A 24,601-nucleotide genomic window follows, 5' to 3' on the forward strand; every position below is an offset into this window, starting at 1 on the left:
CTACAATGTAGAAAATAGTAAAAATATAGACATTAAAAAATAGAATGAGTAGGTGTGTCAAAACCTTTGACTAGTACTGTAAATATATACAGTTGAAGACGGAAGTTTACACACACCTTAGCAAAATACATTTAAACTCAGTTTTTGGGAGCAATTTTCAAACGCCTGTAGGTACCACGTTCATCTGTACAAACAACAGTACACAAGTATAAACACCATGGGACCACGCAGCCGTCATACCGCTCAGGAAGGAGACGCGTTCTGTCTCCTAAAGATGAATGTACTTTGGTGCAAAAAGTGCAAATCAATCCCAGAACAAGAGCAAAGGACCTTGTGAAGGTGCTGGAGGAAACAGGTACAAAGGTATCTATATCCACAGTAAAACGAGTCCTATATCAACATAACCTGAAAGGCAGCTCAGCAAGGAAGAAGCCACTGCTCCAAAACCTCCATAAAAAAGTCAGACTACGGTTTGCAACTGCACATATCCCTTCCTCTCTTGCACATGGAGAAATGTCCTCTGGTCTGATGAAACAAAAATAGAACTGTTTGGCCATAATGACCATCGTTATGTTTGGAGGAAAAAGGGGCAGGCTTGCAAGCCGAAGAACACCATCCCAACCGTGAAGCACGGGGGTGGCAGCATCATGTTGTGGGGGTGCTTTGCTGCAGGAGGGATTGGTGCACTTCACAAAATAGATGGCAACATGAGGTATGAAAATTATGTGGATATATTGAAGCAACATTTCAAGACAACAGCTAAAGCTTGGTCGCAAATGGGTCTTCCAAATGGACAACGACCCCAAGCATACATCCAAAGTTGTGGAAAAATGGCTTAAGGACAACAAAGTCAAGGTATTGGAGTGGCCATCACAAAGCCCTGACCTCAATCCCATTGAAAATTTGTGGGCAGAACTGAAAAAGCGTGTGCGGGCAAGTAGGCCCACAAACCCGACACAGTTACGCCAGCTCTGTCAGGAGGAATGGGCCAAAATTCACCCAACTTATTGTGGGAAGCTTGTAGAAGGCTACCCGAAACGTTTGACCCAAGTTAAACAATTTAAAGGCAATGCTACCAAATACTAATTGAGTGTATGTAAACTTCTGACCCACTGGGAATGTGATGAAATAAATCAAAGCTGAAATAAATAATTCTCTCCACTATTATTCTGACATTTCACATTCTTAAAATAAAGTGGTGATCCTAACTGACCTAAGACAGGGAATTTTTACAAGGATTAAATGTCAGGAATTGTGAAAAACTGAGTTTAAATGTATTTGGCTAAAGTGAATGTAAACTTCCGACTTCAACTGTAGATTACTGTATCCTACTGACGACGCTACATAGGTTACTGTAGCCTACTGACGACATTACATACATTACTGTAGCCTACTGACAACATTACTGCAGCCTACTGACAACATTACTGTAGCCTACTGATGACATTACATAGGTTACTGTAGCCTACTGACGAAGTTACATAGGTTACTGTAGCCTACTGACAACATTACTGCAGCCTACTGACAACGTTACATAGGTTACTGCAGTCTACTGACAACGTTACATAGGTTACTGTAGGTTACTGTAGCCTACTGACAACATTACATAGGTTACTGTAGCCTACTGCCAACATTACTGTAGCCTACTGCCAACGTTACATAGGCTACTGCAGTCTAGTGACAACATTACTGTAGCCTACTGACAACGTTACATAGGTTACTGCAGTCTACTGACAACGTTATAGGTTACTGTAGTCTACTGTAGTCTACTGATGACATTACATAGGTTATTGTAGCCTACTGATGACATTACATAGGTTACTGTAGCCTCCTGACAACATTACATAGGTTGCTGTAGCCTACTGACGACATTACATAGGTTATTGTAGCCTACTGATGACGTTACATAGGTTATTGTAGCCTACTGATGACATTACATAGGTTACTGTAGGTTACTGTAGCCTACTGACAACATTACATAGGTTACTGTAGCCTACTGACGACATTACATAGGTTATTGTAGCCTACTGATGACGTTACATAGGTTATTGTAGCCTACTGATGACATTACAGGGTAGCCTAGTGGTTAGAGCGTTGGACTAGTAACCGGAAGGTTGCAAGTTCAAACCCCCGAGCTGAGAAGGTACAAATCTGTCGTTCTGCCCCTGAACAGGCAGTTAACCCACTGTTCCTAGGCCGTCATTGTAAATAAGAATTTGTTCTTAACTGACTTGCCTAGTAAAATAAAGGTAAAAAATTAAAATTAAAAAAACTGTAGGTTACTGTAGCCTACTGACAACATTACATAGGTTACTGTAGTCTACTGATGACATTACATAGGTTACTGTGGCCTACTGACAACATTACATAGGTTAATGTAGTCTACTGATGACATTACATAGGTTACTGTAGCCTACTGACAACATTACATAGGTTACTGTAGTCTACTGATGACATTACATAGGTTACTGTAGCCTACTGACAACATTACATAGGTTACTGTGGCCTACTGACGACATTACATAGGTTAATGTAGACTACTGACAACGTTATAGGTTACTGTAGTCTACTGTACTCTACTGATGACATTACATAGGTTACTGTGGCCTACTGACAACATTACATAGGTTACTGTAGCCTACTGACGACATTACATAGGTTACTGTGACCGACTGACAACATTACATAGGTTACTGTAGCCTACTGACAACATTACATAGGTTACTGTAGCCTACTGACAACGTTACATAGGTTACTGTAGCCTACTGACGACGTTACATAGGTTACTGTAGCCTACTGACGACATTACATAGGTTACTGTAGCCTACTGACGACATTACATAGGTTACTGTAGTCTACTGACAATATTACATAGGTTACTGTAGTCTACTGACAACATTACATAGGTTACTGTAGGTTACTGTAACCTACTGACAACATTACATAGGTTACTGTAGGTTACTGTAGCCTACTGACAACATTACATGGGTTAATGTAGCCTACTGACAACATTACATAGGTTACTGTAGCCTACTGACGACATTACATAGGTTACTGTAGCCTACTGACGACATTACATAGGTTACTGTAGCCTACTGACAACATTACATAGGTTATTGTAGCCTACTGACATAGTTACATATGTAATGTTGTCAGTAGGCTACAGTAACCTATGTAATGTCATCAGTAGGCTACAATAACCTAGGTTACTGTAGCCTACTGACAACATTACATAGGTTACTGTAGCCTCCTGACGACATTACATAGGTTATTGTAGCCTACTGATGACGTTACATAGGTTATTGTAGCCTACTGATGACATTACATAGGTTACTGTAGGTTACTGTAGCCTACTGACAACATTACATAGGTTACTGTAGCCTACTGACGACATTACATAGGTTATTGTAGCCTACTGATGACGTTACATAGGTTATTGTAGTCTACTGATGACATTACAGGGTAGCCTAGTGGTTAGAGCGTTGGACTAGTAACCGGAAGGTTGCAAGTTCAAACCCCCGAGCTGAGAAGGTACAAATCTGTCGTTCTGCCCCTGAACAGGCAGTTAACCCACTGTTCCTAGGCCGTCATTGTAAATAAGAATTTGTTCTTAACTGACTTGCCTAGTAAAATAAAGGTAAAAAATTAAAATATTTTTTTTTTTTTTAAACTGTAGGTTACTGTAGCCTACTGACGACATTACATAGGTTACTGTAGCCTACTGACAACATTACATAGGTCATTGTAGCCTACTGACGACGTTACATAGGTTATTGTAGCCTACTGATTACGTTACAAGCGTAATTCAGAAATTAGGGAGAGATGGTTAATTAGAGAAGAGTGGATGGACTTTTCAACGCTAGCTAAGGATACTATAGTTGTCACATTGGATTTATTAACTACAAAAAAGGTAAGAAGTGTTTTTATTCTAGTGCTGCCCTGCACACACAAGCGTGTTAGCTAGCTAGCTAACGTTTGCGGCGGTCCAACGTTAAACCTACTCGGAAGTTCAATGATATTTAACATTTCTTTGTAGAAACTTTAATTGGTATAATTCTGCGGGCCTAATTCAGATAAAGTTGCATATTGCGCTCTACACTGTGACTGGCAGCACAGTGTGTGTGTGTTTGTCTTTGCTGTTAGGGCAAAATAAAATGAACTAAATTTCCTATACAGATGAAATCGCTTACCCACTCCATAGAAAACTGCTCTATGCACATTGATTGGTGAAGTAATTTATTGTCGAGCTAAATGTAAAAATATATATATTTCAGAGGTTTAAAAAAAAGAACAGAAAGGAACACCATAAACTGTTACTTTTATTTTGGTTCTAACTGGTTCAGAACTTCATTTTGCTGGTTGGAACAGTGGAATGGAACGAAAAAAAAATGGTTCTGTTCGGAACGAAACCATTGGAAAATAAATGTGGTTCCAACCCGTGCTCTACATGGCAGGAAAAAAACTGTTTCAGCTGTTTGAAAAATTAAAAAATTCTCCAACTTCAGGACAAGGGCCCCACCCCCCTCTTGACCACACACCCACACCAGCCATCCTCACATACTTTGTGCCCCCTCAGATTTTTAAGGGTGCATGACACCCCTGACCACACTCCAGTCCAGTTTAAAACTCTGCAAAGCGAGTACTCAAAAGTAGCCTACAGTTTAAACACAATTTGCATGATGTGCAAAATCAATGTAACATTGTATTGTTACAAAACATGGTAACAAAACAATGGACTCTATGGGCTACATAACAGCCATTATGGAACTCCCACTTCAGCATTCCATCCCTCAACAGGGGGGTAAGTTGATAGGCCTACCCTCACCTGAATTTTCTGCTAGGTAGGAGAACCCCTTGACGACGAGAAGCATCCCTCCCAACAAGCATATTTGGATCAAAACCAACTCCTTTCGCTTTTTCCGTCTCGCTTTGATCTTTTTCTGGTTCAGCATCACTTGCGGCGGGCGATTCCGGGGTCGGACACCGGCTGGAGGCATCCTTTCTGCGGCTTCTTCCTCGTCCATCTAGCCGCCGGAGTGAAATGAGCAGCAAAGCTCCGAGGGAATTTTACACGAACGGATACAAAGTGGAGGAACGGTGTGTGTGTGTGTGTGTAATGTGCGGGGGGGGGGGGGGGGGGGGGGTATCTTGTAAAAGTTTCAAGTCGGTATCGTTGGAAAGTCGCGAGTGTTGAGGTGTAGACGGCAAGGTTTGTTTTCCCTTTGAAGTGCCAGGGCGTCTTGCTTCTATGTCATATTACACTTTCATTTCATGCAATAGTAGGACAGGCGGCAGGAGCGCTCCATAGATGCGACTGTGGCGTCTCGTGCGCGCAACGCCGGATTGCTCACTGATGTGTATGGTGATGTTATTGTAGGATGCTGTGTCCGACAAGAGAGAGAGAGAGAGCGCGCGAGAGAGAAAGATAGATCAAATGTGCAAGCTGTTTGACGTAGAAATTGCCTAGAGACAGTGAGAGTATAACATGATTTTTTTTCCGAGGCTCGGTACACTGCCTATCACTACCCTCTCCTTGGAAAGTTTTTTTTGCATGATGTTGGCATTAATACGTGATAGCTGAATTACATGAGTTTACATAAAGACATCTTCAAAAGCTGTTTGTGCCCAGACCACCTTAGAGAATATTTGAGTAGGCTATAGGCTATTTATGCATACGTTACATAATAGATCAATGAATGCATTGCTCATGAAATTTACATGAATTTCTATCTATGTCATCAAATAAGATGGACTGTGATTACTTTACAGTGGGCAATATAACTAGCTTGACTTTATTTACTATCATTAGACATGCATGCTTTGAATAAACAGGCCAAGCCTTCACATAATGTAAATTATATGAGGCAACTTTTCCTCCAAACAAATTAGGCTATTCACATAAAATTATGAAAAAAAAAAAAAGGTTTCTAGGATATTTATAATGTTAGGATTATATCTTAATTCTGACAAACAGCCACTCTTGATTGTGAGTTTTGATTGTTTGAGTTTTCTTATAAATAGCACTGGAAAGTTTCCAGCAAGAGTGGAAAAAGTGGTTAGGGCTCTTAGCAACTAGGTTTCATTAACCCTTTGAGTCAAGGACTGGGGAGGGAGAGCGGGAGAGAGAGAGAGAGAATCAGAAAATGAAAGATAAAAAAAAGTAAAAAGAGGTGGTGAAATTGAAAAACAAAAGTAGCATAATAATGCCACCAACAAGATAGTGCTTTATGTCTCAGAAGGTTTGTCCTCTCACACTAGTATCTTCTAAGCTACCTGACCACAGAAGGAAGTATGCCATTGTACTGTCACGAGAAAATACATGAGTAACAAAAGCCAGACATCACACACAACCAAACTTTCCATTGCGACCCAGATTTGGTTTTGTGCAAAAAAACACACCTGAAATGGACGATTGCCTATAACCTGTAGAGAGGAATCCTGCACTCAACCCGGGCATAGAGTTATTTAGTATACTAAATAAGATGAATTCCCAAAGTCTCAGAGGTGCACAAAAGAAAAGAAAGAGAGGGAGAGGAAGAGGGAGGGAAGTGGTGGGGGGGGGGGGGGGGGGGGGGGGGGGGGGCAACAAATTAAATCCAGTTAAATTGTTTTTCCATAGCCAGTGGGGTTTGGCAAGAGACTGGCTCACACATGAGAGGCAAGATAAAGCCTCAGACAGAAACAGACAATCCCAAACGCTGTAGCAGTCTCAGATGTAGCAGAATGCCTGGAATTTAACCCACTTTCCCATGTCCAACTGAACTGACACCGCACCCAGACACAGCTCCAAAGGCCTGGAAGATGATACACACGTACACACACGGAAGTGCACACTTGTAGTACAGTACTGAGATCCACAACAAAACACTATCAAAGACGGAACAACTCACACACAAGCTGTAGAATCCCCCCCCCCCCCAATGAGTCATTGCTAGTAGGGACCCCAATATACATATGGAACCACACAGTCTCAACCATGCACCACTAAAATCAAAATGGCTTTCATCACTTCTGCTGTACAGTCTTGGTTGGTATCTACATCCATAATCCAGCAGTCACTTTCCCTGTTGTGATGAAACATAGGTCGGGGCTGTCTACTGTTTGGAGCGTAGAGCCCCCTAAAAACCACAGTAGATCCAGACATATTTGGGTCATGTCTTGTTTCTCCTCATATGATATCTCCAGAGCCTGACGTTGTTTCTCAGTTTCCCCCTGTTCTGTTCTCAAACAGAAATAAACATGGGAGAGAAATCTCATCCCAGCACAACGTCACGCTGCGAGGGCACAGCAGTTCCTGTAGGCCAGGAATAGATGTTCTGTCAACTAAATACTGGAGTTCTGAAGGTATTTGTGTTCAATGGGAAGGTAGGTGTGTTCCTCCCTCAGACCATCCAAGAACAAGGATAGAGCATGTACGCACTCACACACAGACAACAAACACAGGATAGGTCCACACACCATGTCTTCTTTTATAAAATTACCACATTTACATTCAAATTCACTAAACAGCAGTATAGCATATCGTGTTCACAACATTCATAAATATCAAATGTGTTGTCCTTATTAAGACAAGAACTACAAAAGTAAGGTGAGAGAATGTCCGACATCTCCATCTTGTGATGCCACTACCCCTCTCTGTCATAGGTGCCTTTGGATTTTGGGGTGGAAGGTCCCTTGTCTTTGAGTAGAGGAAGACAGTGGCAGAGAGGGTACAAGGCAGAGACTGCCAATGTTGTAGAGAAAGATGGAGAGGAAGAGGCCCATACGTTCTTCCAGGAGGACAGTCCAGAGTCACGTCTCACAGTCTCTGCAGATGAAGTCCATTTTGGACGACTGGGCTCCTCCCATCATCAATATGGTAAATCTATAAGCAGCAACGCACATCGTTATCAGTATATTCATATATAGAACATCAATTAGCACGTGCCATTATCCAGAGCAACTTGTATAGACTGTTAGTAGTATTAAGGCATAGTAGCATTGGACACAGTAGCATTGGACACAGTAGCATTGGACACAGTAGCATTAGTAGGTGTGGTGGCCATGTAAAGAGCAGTAGTTGTAGTATTGAGAGCAGGGGGAGTCTTGCAGTAACAGAACCACAAGAACATTTCATTTAAATAGAACATTGCAGGAAGGAAGTGAGGGAAGATAGGCCGAAGACTTGTCACAAAATGACTCTAATCATTCTGAGACACACACACAGTGGTGCAGACTGCTCATGTTTAAGTCATAGTAAGCAAACCTCAGGGAGACAAAGTCCCCCCCCCCCCTTTTTTAAATGAAGCGACGGAACTGAGAAAGCGAGAGGGAGAGAGGAAAGGAAGCAATGAGGAGGAGAGTGAGCATTTCTCTACCTTCAAGTCTGAGCTCGCTTATCACACAGAGAACTGCTGCCTTTGCATTCCCCCCCCGAAAGTGAAAAATGAAAACAACTCTCAATCTCTCTCGCCCCTCCCGCTTCCCCCTCCCTCCCTCCCTCGGCTTTCGCTCTCTGTCAGACAAAGTGGCCTTATGCAACCATCTCGGGGAGGCCTTGCTGATGTCTTGCGGCATATTTACCCAGCCTGCCCCCCTCTCTCCCGTCTCCTTCTCTCTTTTTGTCTCATAAAGTGAGGGGAGTAGTGTCCTCACCACCGGGGAGTCTGGGATACCGCCAGAGGCTGAGTACGAAGAGCCATGAGGGACATGGAGTGTGTGTGTTGTGTCTCTAAATTACATACATTGTATGTACTGTGTGTGTGTCTGTGTATAATGTGTGTGCGCATGCATGATGTGGGTTCGCTCCGAAGCCACACCAACTCCACCACGGGTCACTGCATTTTTGACCCCAACACGGTAAGGCGTAGGCGCGACCACACCACACCACAGGCTCGCTCGCGCAAGCAAGCAGGGGCGGGCTGACTGACTAAATCAGTGACTCCACTTCCCTGTTTTTAGTAAACAAGCAAGCGCTAGGGATGAATAAGAGCAAAGCCCTCTAATCCGGAGATCTGAACACTTGTATAAGAAACAGCCTCCTCCTGGATTTCACTACAATGTCAACAATAACATGGAGCGACCAAGGACCATGTGCAGTACAACATACACCAATGTGGATTGAAGTGGTTCTATTTCATCCATGATTGTGTGCAATAAATACAGAGAGGAAATCCAGAAGCTGAGATAAAGGACCAGTGACGTCAAGCGTTTTGTAGCAGATGCATACGGCACTAGATACCACTACTTTGACCTAACATCAACTCTCCAAAACAGAGGACAGCTTTATTGGTTATTTATTTGTACATTTTTAGTGTAAGTAATACAGCACTACCAGCACAGCAGGTTGGGACTCCAGGCTCACCGTGCTGCCCTAGGTCTCCCTCTCTGACGACACGTCGCCGTCTGCTCCACTGCTGGCGTTAGGGTCCTGGGCTCTGGGGCGCGGGGCGGCCCTCTCCCTGCCCGACTCCGAGGGTCCTTTCGAGCGCGGTTTCTCTTTCCTCTGCTGCTGTTTCTCCTGTTTAGCGAGCTGGGGGGGGGGGGGGGGGGGGGGGGGGGGGGGAGGCCGGCAGTAAAGGGTTAAAAAGAGAAGGACAAAACTTGGATTGATCTAATGCGTTAGTAGGGGCCTGAGTTGTTCGTGGTCACGTGACCTGTTTTTACTGGTCAAGTCGCGTGCCCAAGAAAAACCCAGGGACCTAGCTATGTATAACTGTACCAAATACTTGGCTACAGTAAAACAAGAAAAGAGGAGATGAAAAGGGCAAAAGAAAGAGAAATAAACACCAGAGCTTTGTTTCACTGTGCCGCTATTTCCGGAAGACATGACCATTTCGACGTAGCATTAACTGTCTTCACAATATAAAGCTGTCACACTCAGAAAGAGCCGAGTCATCTTCCCATTCACTCACCATCTACGGTTAGCTGCGAGGCTTATCTATTGAACTCCTCTCTGAGGAAACTACTGTAGCAGCTATCTCTGTTCTGCTCAATGAACATTAAACCCTACACTAAAAAGGTACACAACTACCCCTGAAAAGGTTTGTAAACATACATGCTAAAACTTTCATGAGCGCCACAGGAAATATTTATGCCTTAAATGTCATGCTAAAGCCACAACATCCCACAAACTCTTAATTATTTAAAGGGAATAAGACTTAAAAAACCACCATGTATCTAGTTATCCCTGTACAAACTACATCGGGGTTAGCTAGCTAGCTAGCAAGCAATGATACCATCTTACCCAGGGTGTTGTGTTGCTTTGAAGACCCCCAATAAAAAGATCACATGACATTTCAGTAATTAAGACCACTTTCGTATTCAAAATGACTTTCACAGAACAATAGAAACAGGATAACTTGACTTAATGGTATTGTTTGCTAGGCTCTGTTGTCCCTCTCCTAGGATCCGATAAAGCTTCCGATTCATGGAAAGTGTGTGTGTGTGTGTGTGTGTGTGTGTGTGTGTGTTTAAACTGCTCCCCCAGTTGACTGGTGATCCTCTCAGCCTTGGCATACACCCCTCTAACTAAACAACAACATCCCAAACATCCAAAACAGACAGGATTAAAATTCAGAGGACTGCCGCTTACATCCATTGGACCGAGCAGTCAGCCAAGTTTACACACACAAAGACCATGCATGCACACACAGAAGTGACTGGAATCACATTCAGAGAGTCTTCAACAATTCACAAATAACTAAAACACTACCATTTCAAATGACTCACTGTACCCCTAAATATTGACTCGATACCGGTACCCCCTGTATATAGACTCAATATTGTTATTTTATTGTGTTACTTTCTATCATTTTTTACTTTTATTTATTTGGTATATATTTTCTTAACTCTTCTTTAACTGCCCTGTTGGTTCAGGGCCTGTAAGTAATCACTTCACGGTAAGGTCTACACTTGTATTCGGCGCATGTGACTAAAAGTTTGATTTGATTAGAATAAAATACAATGTGAAGCGGAAGGTTTAGGAGAAGCAGGGAGGGATGTCCCTACTCCCTCATGGCTGCTGCTGTTTGGAGTGGACCTGACTGCTTTCTGCTAAGTTTGGATCATAGGGCGATGTCTTCAAGTAGATGTGGTGGCGTAAACACATTCATCAAGGCTTTTGCTCCTTCAAATCCCTCTGTGTTACACAACAGGACTGGGAGATACTGTGGAATCAGCAGTGTTACCCAACGGTTATCCAGTTGTCATGTTTACAGATGGATACGTTGCCTATAATACACTTAAAATGACCTGAAATGACTTTTAACATAGTTTACCATTCAAAAACAGATGCCCAGTAATACATTAAGGACCGGTTTCTTGGATCAGGATTAAGCCTAGTCCTGAAAGCATGTTCAATGGAGAATTTAGAATGAGCATGTTTTATAGTCCAGGACAGAGCTTAATCTAGGGCCAGGACACTGGCCCTAGGAGAGGACATCCATTATTAATATAACATTGTGGGTGAACTTGTCACTACTTAGGCTACACATCAGAACTCATAAATCATTATTCCACATTCAAATATACTTCTTAGCCAGCATGGCCTGAGTCGCCACCTGCAGAGGCCGTCGTCATGGTAACAGAGTGCACAGTGACTCAGGAGTCAACCGATCCCTGTGGGGAGAGCGGGGGCACCCATGCGGTGGCGAACCCCACCTCGCACTGGCCTGCCAATCATATGTTATGTCGCCCCCACACACACACTTCCGACACATGACAACTCAAACCTTTCAGAGTGTGTTTTGGTCAATCAGTGGTCTTTCAGCTAGGCCAGAGGGGTGCTGGGACAGAGCAGGACAGATTCATGGGATAATCAGTACACATCTACGGTATCAGGATTGTTTTTTGTGTCAGGGACCAGCAAATCTATGGTTCACCTCCTTGAAGCCAGGGACTAAAATGACAACAGAAAACTGACCAACTAAATGTCTGACAGCTATCTCAGGAACCAGTAAGCCACATCTCAGGGAGCGGTGCCGGTCCATGGACCAGAGGTTGACTAATACTGCACTAAGAAAAGCAATAGTGCAGCTTTGCTTGTTGATCATGGTCCGTTCTCCATCTGTTACTACAAGAAGTTAGGCCTGCAGCACCACCTGCTGGAGGATAGCAGGATAGACAGTGAGTGCTGAGAGAAAGTCTGAACTACTTAGAACAAATATAGTCTAGCAACACACAGCCTAAAGGGAGACTTCGCAATATGACACCATCATACAACATGAGCCAACTCCATGCTTGCAGAAATCAACAGCATCAACAACAACAACAACTGTACCTGTTTGGGGTCCATGGGAGCAGAAGGAGACACCAGTTCGATGGTGACTGGTCCGTCATTCTGAATGTGAACCTGCATGTAGGCCCCAAACTGCCCATCTAAAAACAAAACAAAAAACAAAGACAAAAGGAAAATGTAAAGGTCAACCTTAATACATCTAAACAGGCACCACTCAACGTTTCCATCCAGTAACAGCCACTGCAGTTTGCTTATTGTGCACATTATTCTATATCAATGATTTATAAGCAGGTGGCATCTCAGTACAACAGGGACATGGGGGTAGAGGGTGTTAAGAAACAATAAGACAGGAAGTTTATACTTAAAATGGTCCAGGTATGTTTCGATTTATTACATCATCTGCCCATGAAACCGGTGGCTGGGTGGTGTGTTCTAAAAAGCGCCGAATCATCTTGTTTCTCCCACTCAGGGGATTGGGCCTTGGCAGTGAGAAGACTAATTAGAGAGCTTGCGTCCCACTACAAGCAGGGACACAGAGTTCCTCCACTACACCTTCTCCCCGGTGGCTTGAACCAATTCCCCACCAAACACCATCACCAACTACGACCCGATAAAAGAAAACCACCCAAATGTGGAACCGCCATAACCCTTGCACTGTGACCCATATAATTAAATATAACACTGTTTATTTCTATGCTGTGCCCAACGACCTTATAGACCCAATTCACCACTAAACATGGCCTGACAAACCCACCCCCTATGTAGATGTCTGGAACCACCATAACCTTTGCACTGTGAACTATGACCTTAAAGGCCGATGTATGTAACCTCTGTTTCAACAGGAAAGCAGGCGTTCCAACTGATTCCGAGCCTTTCAGGTCAGGAGTCAAGTCTTGAGTGGCCTCAAGGATAAAGGCTACTGCATGTGACCCTGTAGTCTAGGCTGTTTCACTTAGGAGTGCATTGGCTTATCAACCCTAACCCTTGTCAAGCCTTAAGCTAGTGTCTCAATTCCCCAAGCTGTGAACAGCAACCCTTCTATTCACTATAGTTCTCCAGGTGTTTGTGATATTGACCTTAGGCTATCAATTAGACTGAACAAAAAATCAAATGTAAATTGTTGGTCCCATGTTTCATGAGCTGAAATAAAAAATATCCCAGAGATTTTCCATGCGCACAAAAAGCTTATTTCTCTCAAATTTTGTTCACAAATTTCTTGGATTCCTGTTAGTGAGCATTTCTCCTTTGCCAATATAATCCATCCATCTGACAGGTATGGCATATCAAGAAGCTGATTAAACTGCATGATCATTACACAGGTGCACCTTGTGCTGAGGACAATAAAAGGCCACTTTAAAATTGTCACACAACACAATGCCACAGATGTCTCAAGTTTTGAGGGAGCGTGCAATTGGCATGCACACTGCAGAAATGTCCACCAGAGCTGTTGCCAGATAATTGAATGTTAATTTCTCTAACATAAGCTGCCTCCAACATCATTTTAGAGAATTTGGCAGTGCATCCAACCGGCGTCAAAACTGCATATCACCCTCACATCTGGCTTCTTCACCTGTGGGATCATCTGAGGGGAGTTGGTGAGGAGTATATATGTCTGTACTAATACCCCTTCGTGGGGAAAAACTCATTCTGATTGGCTGGGCCTGGTTGCCAAGTGGGTGGGCCTATGCCCACCCATGGTTGCACCCCTTCCCAGTCATGTGAAATCCATAGATTAGGGCCTAATGAATTTATTTTAATTGACTGATTTCCTTATATGAACTGTAACTCAAGTCAAATCTTTGAAATGGTTGCGTTTAGATTTTTGTTCAGTTTAGCTTCACCTCTTTGCTTGAACAAATGACCTTTTGCAATCCATCATAACCATGATTGAGCAAAACATTGACCCAATGCTATTAAATATCAAAACCACACTTAGCAGAATGCCGAACCTTTTACCATCTATTAAATAACCAAAATAATAGTGACTATTAGGTATCAAAATGATCTCTTCGTTTAGGCTTTTCCTATCTAAAGTGTCTTATGAGAGTTCATTTCTCTCTGCCCACAAACTGCCTACACAGCAAAGTGTCCTCGACACTTTTGGGTCACTGGATGTGAAATTCTGTACAATAGCAGTCTATTTTAAAAACTATATATATGGCTCATCTTGCAGTGTCTCGCTCACCCAGCCCAGTATAGATATAGTGATATTGCAATATATACTGAGTATAACAAACATTAGGAACACCTTCTCCCCTTTCCCTCAGAACAGCCTCAATTTGTCGGGGTATGGATTCTATAAGGTGTCGAAAGCGCTCCACAGGGATGCTGGCCCATGTTGACTCCAATGCAGTTGTGTCAAGTTGGTTGGATGTCCTTTGGGTGGTGGACCATTCTTGATACTCACAGGAAACAGGTGAGTGTGGAAAACCCAGCAGCGTTGCAGTTATTGACACAAACCAGTGCGCCTGGCACCTACTAATATACCCCGTTCAAAGACACTTAAATCTTTGTTTTGCCCATTCACCCTCTGAATGACACACATCCACAATCCATTTCTCAAGGCTTAAAAATCTTTCTCTAACTTGTCTCCTTCCATTCATGTACACTGATTGAAGTGGATTTCACAAGTGACATCAATAAGGGATCATAGCTTTCACCTGGATTCAGCTGGTCAGTACGTCATGGGAAGAGGTGTTCCTAATGTTTTGTACACCCTGTATAGTGCTTGTGTAGCTTACTGTATTATTGTACCCTTTTCACACCATCGCGCTGACCCGACCTATAGTGCTGGCTCTGATATTATCTGTTCAGATTGTCCTTTCCAGCATGGTTCCTGCAACTAAAGTGGAAGTGTAACCAGGTCAGCACAGCACACATCTCAGCTTGGTTCAACTCAATAGTGAGGAAAGGAAATGGGATACCTAGCAATGTTCCCTCAAATTCTCTGGGGCACTGAGCAAATTTAAGGAACGGCTGAGCGCAAACTTGAAGGTTGTGAAAATTCTGTGCAACTTCCGCCGTGCGTTTACTGTGAACACTGAGGTTGTACCTGCTTTAAGTTACAGTTGTAAGAGTGGTCAAGTAGGCTACTGTGGCTATTTGATCATAATGTTGGCCTACCCGAGTGACCTACCATCAAAAACAATGGAGAAAAATGCATCCAATAACATTTGAACACGGAAATAGCTGTTCTATCATTCAGCCTACAGTAGCAGCCAATGTGTGGTGTTCAATGTACACCTACATTCCATGAGACTTTTGAAAAAAAACACAAAATACAACACTGACCCTAAGACCTAAAAAGCTATTTACCTGACACGTTTTCAAAGATGTCTAGAAATGTACACATTTTGTGCTCTTGTAGGAAGCAAACACTCCCCCATTGTTGACTAGAAATTAGCTATTACTGGGCTAATAACTCACTAACTAGCAAAGAATATGAACAAAAGTGCATCTATTCACGACCGCTCATACTGTAGCCTAAATACGGTCCAGCTCAAAGTGAGAGACACAGATCCATATATTGCAATAGTTATTTGCATATAGGTCTGTGTAGAGTACCTGCCTGTCAATACTATAGTCTTACCTGTCAATACTTTAGAATCCTATTCCAAAGTGCTCTGCCTACAGGAAAATATCTTGCACAGTTAGTTTTGCATACCAAGTCTTGAATAGTTTGTTTTATGTCGGTATGTTACATTGAAATTGGTTAACATTGCGTTGATTCGATCACAACTCCCACAGTAGAGCGAAATGTTGATAGTGTTAACTAAAGTGGTAAACTCAAGAAAGGTGAGTGAAGTTCAAACTCGTGCTTCTCTGGCTGGACGGCTATTTCGTCTGCGCGGCAGTCTGATGGGAGCTGTACGCAGGTTAGAGGGAAAACTGACACCGCGTCAGTTGTGTAACTCAATGCATTCAACTGAAATGTGTCTTCCGCATTTAACTCATCCCCTCATAACCAGAGATCATCGGCACCCGAGGATCGGTTGTTAACTGCCTTGCTCAAGGGCAGAACGGACGATTCTTACACCTTGTCAGCTCTGGGTTTCGAACAAGGAACCTGTCGGTTACTGTACCAACGCTCTAACCGCTAGGCTACCCACCTTTGATCATCTCAGGCTTGTTTAGTAGCTCGTAATAGAGTTAAAGCAGCTGATAGAGGCCTAGCCTGCTGATAGAGGCCCATAGTAATATCGTTTTCTATTTAGTCCTGTGTGTTCACCCACCTTTGATCATCTCCGGCTTGTAGGTGCTCCTCAGGTGTTCCAGGACGTTATTATAGAAGGGCTGGGACAGCTCTGCAGGCATGGCAGCATGGAAGTCTGGCTTGTTACCCTTTAGTATGCACTGCAGAGTGAACTGACTGACACACAGGACTTCATATTCCTTGTCCATGACGCTTTTGCTCCACGCCCGGCCGTTCTCATCGTCAAACAGACGCAGGTTGAGGATCTTACGAACCCTGAGGAGCAGAGAAATGAACGTTGGGGCGTAGAATTGATTGAAATATAGAATTTATTTATTTGAATATTTATGTGTTTTGGTGACAAAAAGGAGATGGCTATAGGAGTGAGCAAGTATTTTGTGCAGATGTTCCAAACTTATTGGGCTAATACAAAAGAATAGCTCTATGTGAATGCTTGTCTTACAAATTCCTATTACAGATATGAACCTGACCTGGCCCTTATGCCCTGCCTATGTAGAAGGGCTACAGTACCGTAGTGCAAAGACCATGTTTTGTGACTGAATGAACCCACACTCACATGTAGTCAACATCCTTCTGTGTGTCCTCCATGGATATACCCAGCAACACACACAGTCCTCTGCCTATTGAGCTGATGGGCACCTCTCCCACTGTGACAACACAGGAGAGAATTATCAAATGAATAAAATAATTGTCCTTTTCATTATTCAGTGTCAGACACATCCTCCTCAAGAAGTGTGGTTAATATAGCACACACTAACAGTCTTGCAAGTAGTAGTAGGCTGCTATAGTACAGTACAGTACCTGGGAGATTCAATGAGGTTAACAGCGTGGTTAATGTTAGGTTTCAAATCACATTTGATGCAGAGAAATTGTACAAATAGGCAGGGTTTGTGATTTTGTAGCTGTGGTAACTAGTAACAAGCACTTTTAGTGTGAACCCACCTAGAGCGATTACCATAGTGCCAGCATTTGGAATAGTCGTTGGACATGTCAGTGCACACATCATTACATATTGGGGCAATTCAGCATGGCATATAGCTACTTTAGTCAGGTTCTCAAAAAGTGTGATTGATATTTACAGGTGCTGACCTGTTGCACCCTCTACAACCACTGTGATTATTATTTGACCCTGCTGGTCATCTATGAAAGTTTGAACATCTTGAAGAATGATCTAGACTTATGGCCATGTACTCTTATAATCTCCATCTGGAACAGCCAGAAGAGGACAGGCCACCCCTCAGAGCCTGGTTCCTCTCTAGGTTTCTTCCTAGGTTCCAGTTTTAGGCTGGGTTTCTGTATAAGCACGTTGTGACATCTGCTGATGTAAAATGGGCAGTGGTGGAAAAAGTACCCGATTGTCATACTTGAGTAAATGTAAATATACTCTAATAGAAAATGATTCAAGTCAAAGTCTCCCAGTAAAATACTACTTGAGTAAAAGTCCAAAAGTGTGTGGTTTTAAATATACTTAAGTATCAAAAGTAAATGGAATTGCTCAAATATACTTAAGTATCAAAAGTGAAAGTCAATAATTTCAAATTCCTTATATTAAGCACAACACACGGCACAAGTATCTTGTTTCATTTTATTTACGGATAGCCATGGGCACACTCCAACACTCAGACATAATTTACAAAATAAACATTTGTGTTCACAGTAGGGAGTCAGGGGCAGTACAGTAGAGATGACCAGGAATGTTATTTTGATCACCAACTACGAGTGGTTGTGGGTGTCAGGGAAAATGTATGGAGTAAATTGTACATTATTATCTTTAGGAATGTAAAGTGAAAGTAAAAGTTGTCAAAAATATAAATAGCAAAGTACAGATAACCCCAAAAACGACATAGGTAGTACTTTAAAGTGTTTTAACTTAAGTAAGTTACTATACACCACTGAAAAAGTGTTTTATAAATACATTTGATTGGATGGCCGCGCGGCTACCAAACTACCGTAGCTAACGTTAGCAATCCTCTGTGCTGCCTGCAACATGCCTACCGGTGAAGAACTGTCATTCTTTGACACTATGAGCGATATAGAAATAAAATAATTACAAGTAGATAGCGTTACTCACCTGACACGCTGGCTGTTGTCACTCTTTGAATGATTGCCTTCATTGTTTTGATTAGCTCGCTCGCTAGAATGAATCAGATTGAAGCGGTGCACAGACGTAAACGTCATACTTCCCATGAATCCTTGCTGCGTTGTTAGAGGCCTCTAGCGGCAGCAGTTGGGAGTACAGTAGATCACTTTTGCTACCATATAAGACAGCATCAAAGTGCTAAAAAATACCTTCTGTACTGATTGCTGGGGTTAAATTGGTGTTTTGCACATTTGTCCCAAAAACCTACGGTACTGTCATTATGAGCATTTTCAAAGGGAAGGGAGCACTGTCACTACCTCGCTCTCCACACCAAGGTGCATGGGTTTTGGAGCAAAATGAAGAGGAAATTCAGCAACTCCTGGAGGGCAGTGTAATACCCATTTTCGACAGAAAATCTGGTATATTACCAGTATCAAATCAAATATATATAAGGCAAAGTTGACCTCCTTTCAAACAGTGCCTTATTTACTATTTTCTTGCATACAGTATAATGTATCCTTTTATACAGTTCAAGTCGGAAGTTTACATACACTTAGGTTGGAGTCATTAAAACTCGCTTTTCAACCACTCCACACATTTATTGTTAACAAACTATAGTTTTGGCAAGTCGGTTAGGACATCTACCTTGTGCATGACACAAGTAATTTTTACAACAATTGTTTAGACAGATTATTTCACTTAAAATTCACTGTATCACAATTCCAGTGGGTCAGAAGTTTACATACACTAAGATGACTGTGCCTTCAAACAACTTGGAAAATTCCAGAAAATGATGGAATGGCTTTAGACGCTTCTGATAGGCTAATTGACATAATTTGAGTCAATTGGAGGTGTATCTGTGTATGTATTTTGGAGGTGTATCTGTGGATGTTGTTATAATCTCCACCCGACACAGCCAGAAGAGGACTGGCCACCCCACATAGCCTGGTTCCTCTCTAGGTTTCTTCCTAGGTTTTGGCCTTTCTAGGGAGTTTTTCCTAGCCACCGTGCTTCTACACCTGCAATCTCCTCTGGTCTGATGAAACAAAAATAGAACTTTGGCCATAATGACCATTGTTATGTTTGGAGGAAAAAGGGGGATGCTTGCAAGCCAAAGAACACCCTCCCAACTGTGAAGCACGGGGGTGGCAGCAACATGTTGTGGGGGTGCTTTGCTGCAGGAGGGGCTGGTGCATCTCACAAAATAGATGGCAACATGAGGCAGGAAAATTAGGTTTTAAGTAAAAGCTTGGTCGCAAATGGGTCTTCCAAATGGACAATGACCTCAAGCATACTTCCAAAGTTGTGGCAAAATGGCTTAAGGACAACAAAGTTAAGGTATTGGAGTGGCCATCACAAAGCCCTGACCTCAATCCCATTGAAAATTTGTGGGCAGAACTGAAAAAGCGTGTGCGCGCAAGGAGGCCTACAAACCTGACTCAGTTACACCAGTTCTGTCAGGAGGAATGGGACAAAATTCACTTATTGTGGAAGGCTACCCGAAACGCTTGACCCAAGTTAAACAATTTAAAGGGAACATTACCAAATACTAATTGAGTGTATGTAAACTTCTGACCCACTGGGAATGTGATGAATGAAATAATTCTCTCTACTATTATTCTGACATTTCACATTCTTAAAATAAAGTGGTGATCCTACTGACCTAAGACAGGTAATTTTTTACTTGGATTAAATGTCAGGAATTGTGAGAAACTGAGTTTAAATGTATTTGGCTAAGGTGTATGTAAACTTCCGACTTCAACTGTACATATCAGTGGGTAACTGGCACATTGGAAGGGTGAGTTGTTGTTGTTAAACCATTAGGGCTGTTTGCATTTCAAATTAGGGAGGTGTTAAACAATGGAAGTGTTAATGAATTTACCTGAACAAAAGCAGAGCACCACTCACAGACCCGATACCTGTATTTTGGTTACAGGGTCTGTGAAAATACAGGAATCATGACCAGGTCTTCAGGTGGCTTTTAATTTGCCATGTTATTTTACCCCTTTCAGATATACAAAAAAAGCTGGTACAAAAAAAGCATGTATGGGAAATTAGTGTGATTTTGGTCTGTGTATGAAAGGGATATACAGTCAGGACCGACATTATTGGCATAAAATAAGACTGTATAAAATAAATAACACAAATACTGAGCTAGTGTATATTGTATGCTCAAGTTTTAAAAATAATTTTATACTAGTACAATTGAGAACTATTTTGTTTAAAATTAACAAGTAATAAAATAAAAGACTGAGGTCAAAATGGCACCCTTGTTTTCAATACTCCAGCACCCTCTTCTTGCGAGGATAATGACACTAAGCCTATTTCCATGTAATCTGACCATACACCACCTGGAGTTTGATAAACAGCATTAGCACTTGGATTGGAACCGGTGCTATGGTCAGATGACATGAAAATAGACCTCTTTGGCCACGCACACCAGTGGTGGTGTTGGCATTGAAACATGGAAACGGATGCAGAAAAGTAACTCAGAACTAGTGTTAAATATGGTGGTGGATCTTTGATGTTATGGGGTTATTTTGGTTCCACTGGTCTAGAGGCACTTGTTAATGTCAACGGTATCATGAACTTTACCAAGTACCAGGACATTTTAGCCAAAAACCTGGTTGCCTCTGTCAGGAGGCTGAAACTTGGCCACAAATGGATCTTCCAGCAAGACAATATCACCAAGCACACACAAGGATATCAAGGATTTGGAAATATTTTGTATGGAGGAATGGTAAAAGATCCCTCCCAAAGTGTTCTCCAATCTTTATTAATCAGCCTTTAACCTTGATCAGGGATTAAAAAATAGTAGTAGTAGTTACTTGGTGGTAGGGCTCAAGAAGCATCTGCTTTATCCAGTGCTTCATTTGTAAATCAGGAGGTGCTGGAACACAAAGCGAGCGCTAGTGCAGGGTGACCTGGGGGGATCTCAGGTACCGCTGTGGTGATACTGATGGCTTCTCTGGAACGGATGGCTTCTATGGTTGTGGGTAGATGGAGTTCAGCTACGGACAGAAGTGACTTTACGTAGCAGGCTAGGAGAACTAACGCAGCAGGTTAGGAGAAATAACGCAGCAAGTAAGGGGACTAACGCAGCAGGTAAGGAGAACTAATGCAGCAGGCTAGGAGAACTAACGCAGCAGGTAAGGAGAACTAACGCAGCAGGTTAGGAGAACTAACGCAGCAGGCTAGGAGAACTAACGCAGGTTAGGAGAACTAATGCAGCAGGCTAGGAGAACTAACGCAACAGGTAAGGATAACTAACATAGCAGGTAAGGAGAACTAACACAGCAGGTAAGGATAACTAACATAGCCGGTAAGGAGAACTAATGCAGCAGGTAAGGATAACTAACATAGCAGACTAGGAGAACTAACGCAGCAGGTTAGGAAAAATAACGCAGCAAGTGAGGGGAACTAACGCAGCAGGCTAGGAGAACTAACACAGCAGGTAAGGAGAACTAACACAGCAGGTAAGGAGAACTAACGCAGCAGGCAAGGAGAACTAACGCAGCAGGCAAGGAGAACTAACACAGCAGGTAAGGAGAACTAACACAGCAGGTAAGGAGAACTAACGCAGCAGGCGGGTTAGCTAAAATGCTAGTGACAACTAAAAGGCGCTGTACTCCATTTAGCCACAACCGTAGAAGCCATCAGTTCAGAGAAAGCCTCAATAACACCGGAATGCATGGGGTGAAAAACATTTTACCATAATAAAGCATTGCAAGGATCTATCATCACATTTGAGTAGCGGGATAGTGTAGACACTGCTTCGTGCTCGGGTTAGTTTTATAGTCAGATGAAAAATTGATGAAGGCTTTTATATATTTCAAAATGGTTTAGGGACGGGAACAATCACAATGGGAATTTAAAACCAATTACATGAGAACCAACATTTTGTTTTGTATCAAGATTGCAATTGGTCACTGAATCCATACATGGCTGTTTTGAAAATGCATTTCTATTTATTTTTCTAAAGCCTCCAACATTTTACCTTCTGTAAAACCCATCCAATCAATCGTTAAGAAATAGACAGAGAAGAGCTGACTGAGCTAAAGGTAGAGAGACACGTTGATTTTATCCAGTCATTTTTTTTTCAATTAGAGGTCGTTTAAAAAAAATCAACTTTCACTACCCTCCAAGAGTTGTTGAATTCCCTCTTCACATCATAACATTTTCAACTGTCAAATATTTTACTGCTAACAGTTGCCTCCAATTAAAAAGTGGTGAGTGGTACTGGTACTCCCCCAATTTTATCATCCAGACACAATCCACAGGTCATAACAGGCTAATGTGTAGAGGACATCCTCAGATAAATGGATATTACATTACCGTGATCAACACAGACGACAGCAAACATTTAATTAGCAGTTGCACTTCATTTTCAAATTAAGTTTATTTGACAGAAGTTTTATTGATTTATCTTGAAGTGCTGAAATTCATGCATAGGCCAGCTGTCAGACACTCTGCTAGTTGTATAAAAGTTATGCTCCTACTTCAGATGTTTGCAAAAATCTGATTGGACTGAATGTAATACAGCAGCAATGCACAGGACAGGTTATCACTGCCATATCTAGAAGTTCAACAGCCAGATGTTGTCTACACTTTGCATTGAGTGTAGGTAAATAATGTTTCTAGGTTAGCAGAGGGGTTCTCGAACAGAGGGATACTGTGGTATTTCAATTCATTGTACAAGTGACAAATAATTTCAGTCAGTGTATTTTACACAGAGATATATTCAATGTACAATTTACAGTGTTAATTCCTAAGTATTTTGCTACACACATCACAAATGTGGTAGCCTAGGCAGGCAATGGCATCAGTTCATTACAGCTTTCACTTTTTCACCATTACTTTGTATTGTCTTGGCTGTCAGCCGATGCAGAGTCCCGACTGAGCGAGCTGACAAAATTGTAGACCCTTGTAGAATAAGGAACAAAGTTTTCCTTGTAGACGATGGTGGTTTTCATGTGTGCACTCTGGATAGTCAATTCTCTAGGATTTGGAGGTTGTTCCTCCTTCTCTTTGACTGCAGGATGATAAGATGAAGAAACACATAATTTTCTAAACACGCAATTTTGTAATTTAATAAAAGGTAACGTTACATTTGTGCTGAATGCTGATATAAGTCTACCTTGAGCTCATCAACAATAACAAGGTCAAGGACATGTAATATTGTCAACCTTTGGAAGCACTTCCATTAGAAATCATTAGCAGTTTTGTCCAATAACAGTCCATAATATAATGTGATATGTAGCTATGGTATTGATATTTAGATAAATAGCTACCTAGAGAGGCTGTGACTGCTAGCTAGTTAGCTAACGTTAGCTGAGCTGCTGTGACGCGAGTAGCCTACCATTCTTTTCTTCATTGCGCCCCATGTACTGATAATATCCGTATGTGCCGAGCATTGTCCATATTCCGAAAGCATACAGCATAGACACCCGTACATTCCACTTTATTACTTCTTTTACGTGCATGTTTTCATTTTTTTTTGAGCTTGACTGTATATGTATCGTAAATCACAAGGACGCAGCCATGTTGGATTAATCCGGGGAAAAAACGAGTTGGACGATAACTTCCGGGGGTAAAATAAATAAATAGATAACATAAATAAAGAATGTAAATGTAAAACAGTAACTTAACTAAATAAAAAAAACGTTTAAAATCCAAAGGGAGTTTGGAACTTGGTAGTGAGTGTTGCAACTGAGGACAGACAATTTTTACGAGCTTGGTGCTTAAGCAACTTGTAAAGTTCTGGTTTAAATGAAACAGACAGAATTCCCAGCTCACAATAGTCAAATCAAAGTTTATTCACGAGAGCTCTGCCATTCATATACAAAGACATTCCTTTTATACCATGCTTCTTACTTACGCACACACATGCACACTAACATCAGGAGAGCTATCTTCTCCTTCAGAATTCTCACCACAGTTTATCACTACCCAGCTGACAGTTCCAGTCCCCCCCCCCCCCCCCCCCCAGATAAGGGAAACCTGGAGGGGTACTCCCTGTCCTATCGTTCTTTCTCAGAGTTATAGCCGGGTAGGTCCAAACACAGTTTAATTGTTCTAGGTGTTTTCTTAG

General features: G+C 42.1%; 2 protein-coding genes and 1 long non-coding RNA gene across 4 annotated transcripts in view; all 3 read right to left on the reverse strand.

Moving 5' to 3' along the window:
• LOC110487295 (sodium/potassium/calcium exchanger 3) overlaps positions 1 to 5,110 on the reverse strand; it is a 61,796-nt gene extending 56,686 nt beyond the window's left edge. The window contains exon 1 of the mRNA XM_036940429.1: positions 4,826 to 5,110. Within this exon, the coding sequence (XP_036796324.1) occupies positions 4,826 to 5,024 (199 nt within the window). The 5' untranslated portion in view covers positions 5,025 to 5,110. The remainder of the gene's footprint in view (positions 1 to 4,825) is intronic.
• Positions 5,111 to 7,445: 2,335 nt separating this feature from the next.
• Positions 7,446 to 18,666, reverse strand: dtd1 (D-aminoacyl-tRNA deacylase 1). Of its 2 annotated transcripts, none has more exons than XM_021556934.2 (6): positions 18,502 to 18,666; positions 16,987 to 17,077; positions 16,450 to 16,685; positions 12,260 to 12,357; positions 9,344 to 9,511; positions 7,446 to 7,864 (listed from the first exon to the last, which is right to left on the reverse strand). In XM_021556934.2, the coding sequence occupies exons 1-5, from the start codon at positions 18,542 to 18,544 to the stop codon at positions 9,353 to 9,355; spliced, it is 627 nt and encodes a 208-aa protein (XP_021412609.1). In that variant the 5' UTR covers positions 18,545 to 18,666; the 3' UTR covers positions 7,446 to 7,864; positions 9,344 to 9,352. The 2 variants fall into 2 exon arrangements, with proteins under 2 accessions (XP_021412609.1, XP_021412611.1); XM_021556936.2 differs by having other exon boundaries at positions 9,314 to 9,511.
• A 3,908-nt stretch (positions 18,667 to 22,574) lies between these two features.
• On the reverse strand, positions 22,575 to 24,102 carry LOC110485776. Its single transcript, XR_002467976.2, has 2 exons — positions 23,870 to 24,102; positions 22,575 to 23,542 (listed from the first exon to the last, which is right to left on the reverse strand). It is a non-coding gene; the product is annotated as an uncharacterized LOC110485776 (long non-coding RNA).
• Positions 24,103 to 24,601: the final 499 nt, after the last annotated feature.

Source organism: Oncorhynchus mykiss, chromosome 13 (assembly GCF_013265735.2).
Source record: "Oncorhynchus mykiss isolate Arlee chromosome 13, USDA_OmykA_1.1, whole genome shotgun sequence".
Taxonomy (NCBI): domain Eukaryota; kingdom Metazoa; phylum Chordata; class Actinopteri; order Salmoniformes; family Salmonidae; genus Oncorhynchus; species Oncorhynchus mykiss.

Excerpts from the sequence above, each read along its gene's own strand:
- dtd1 (XM_021556934.2), bottom strand. The coding sequence starts at position 18,544 with ATGAAGGCAATCATTCAAAGAGTGACAACAGCCAGCGTGTCAG. Across the intron at positions 17,078-18,501 it reads GACAACAGCCAGCGTGTCAG|TGGGAGAGGTGCCCATCAGC; the intron begins GTGAGTAACGCT and ends GTGTTGTCACAG. Across the intron at positions 9,512-12,259 it reads CTCCCATGGACCCCAAACAG|CTCGCTAAACAGGAGAAACA; the intron begins GTACAGTTGTTG and ends CCCCCCCCCCAG.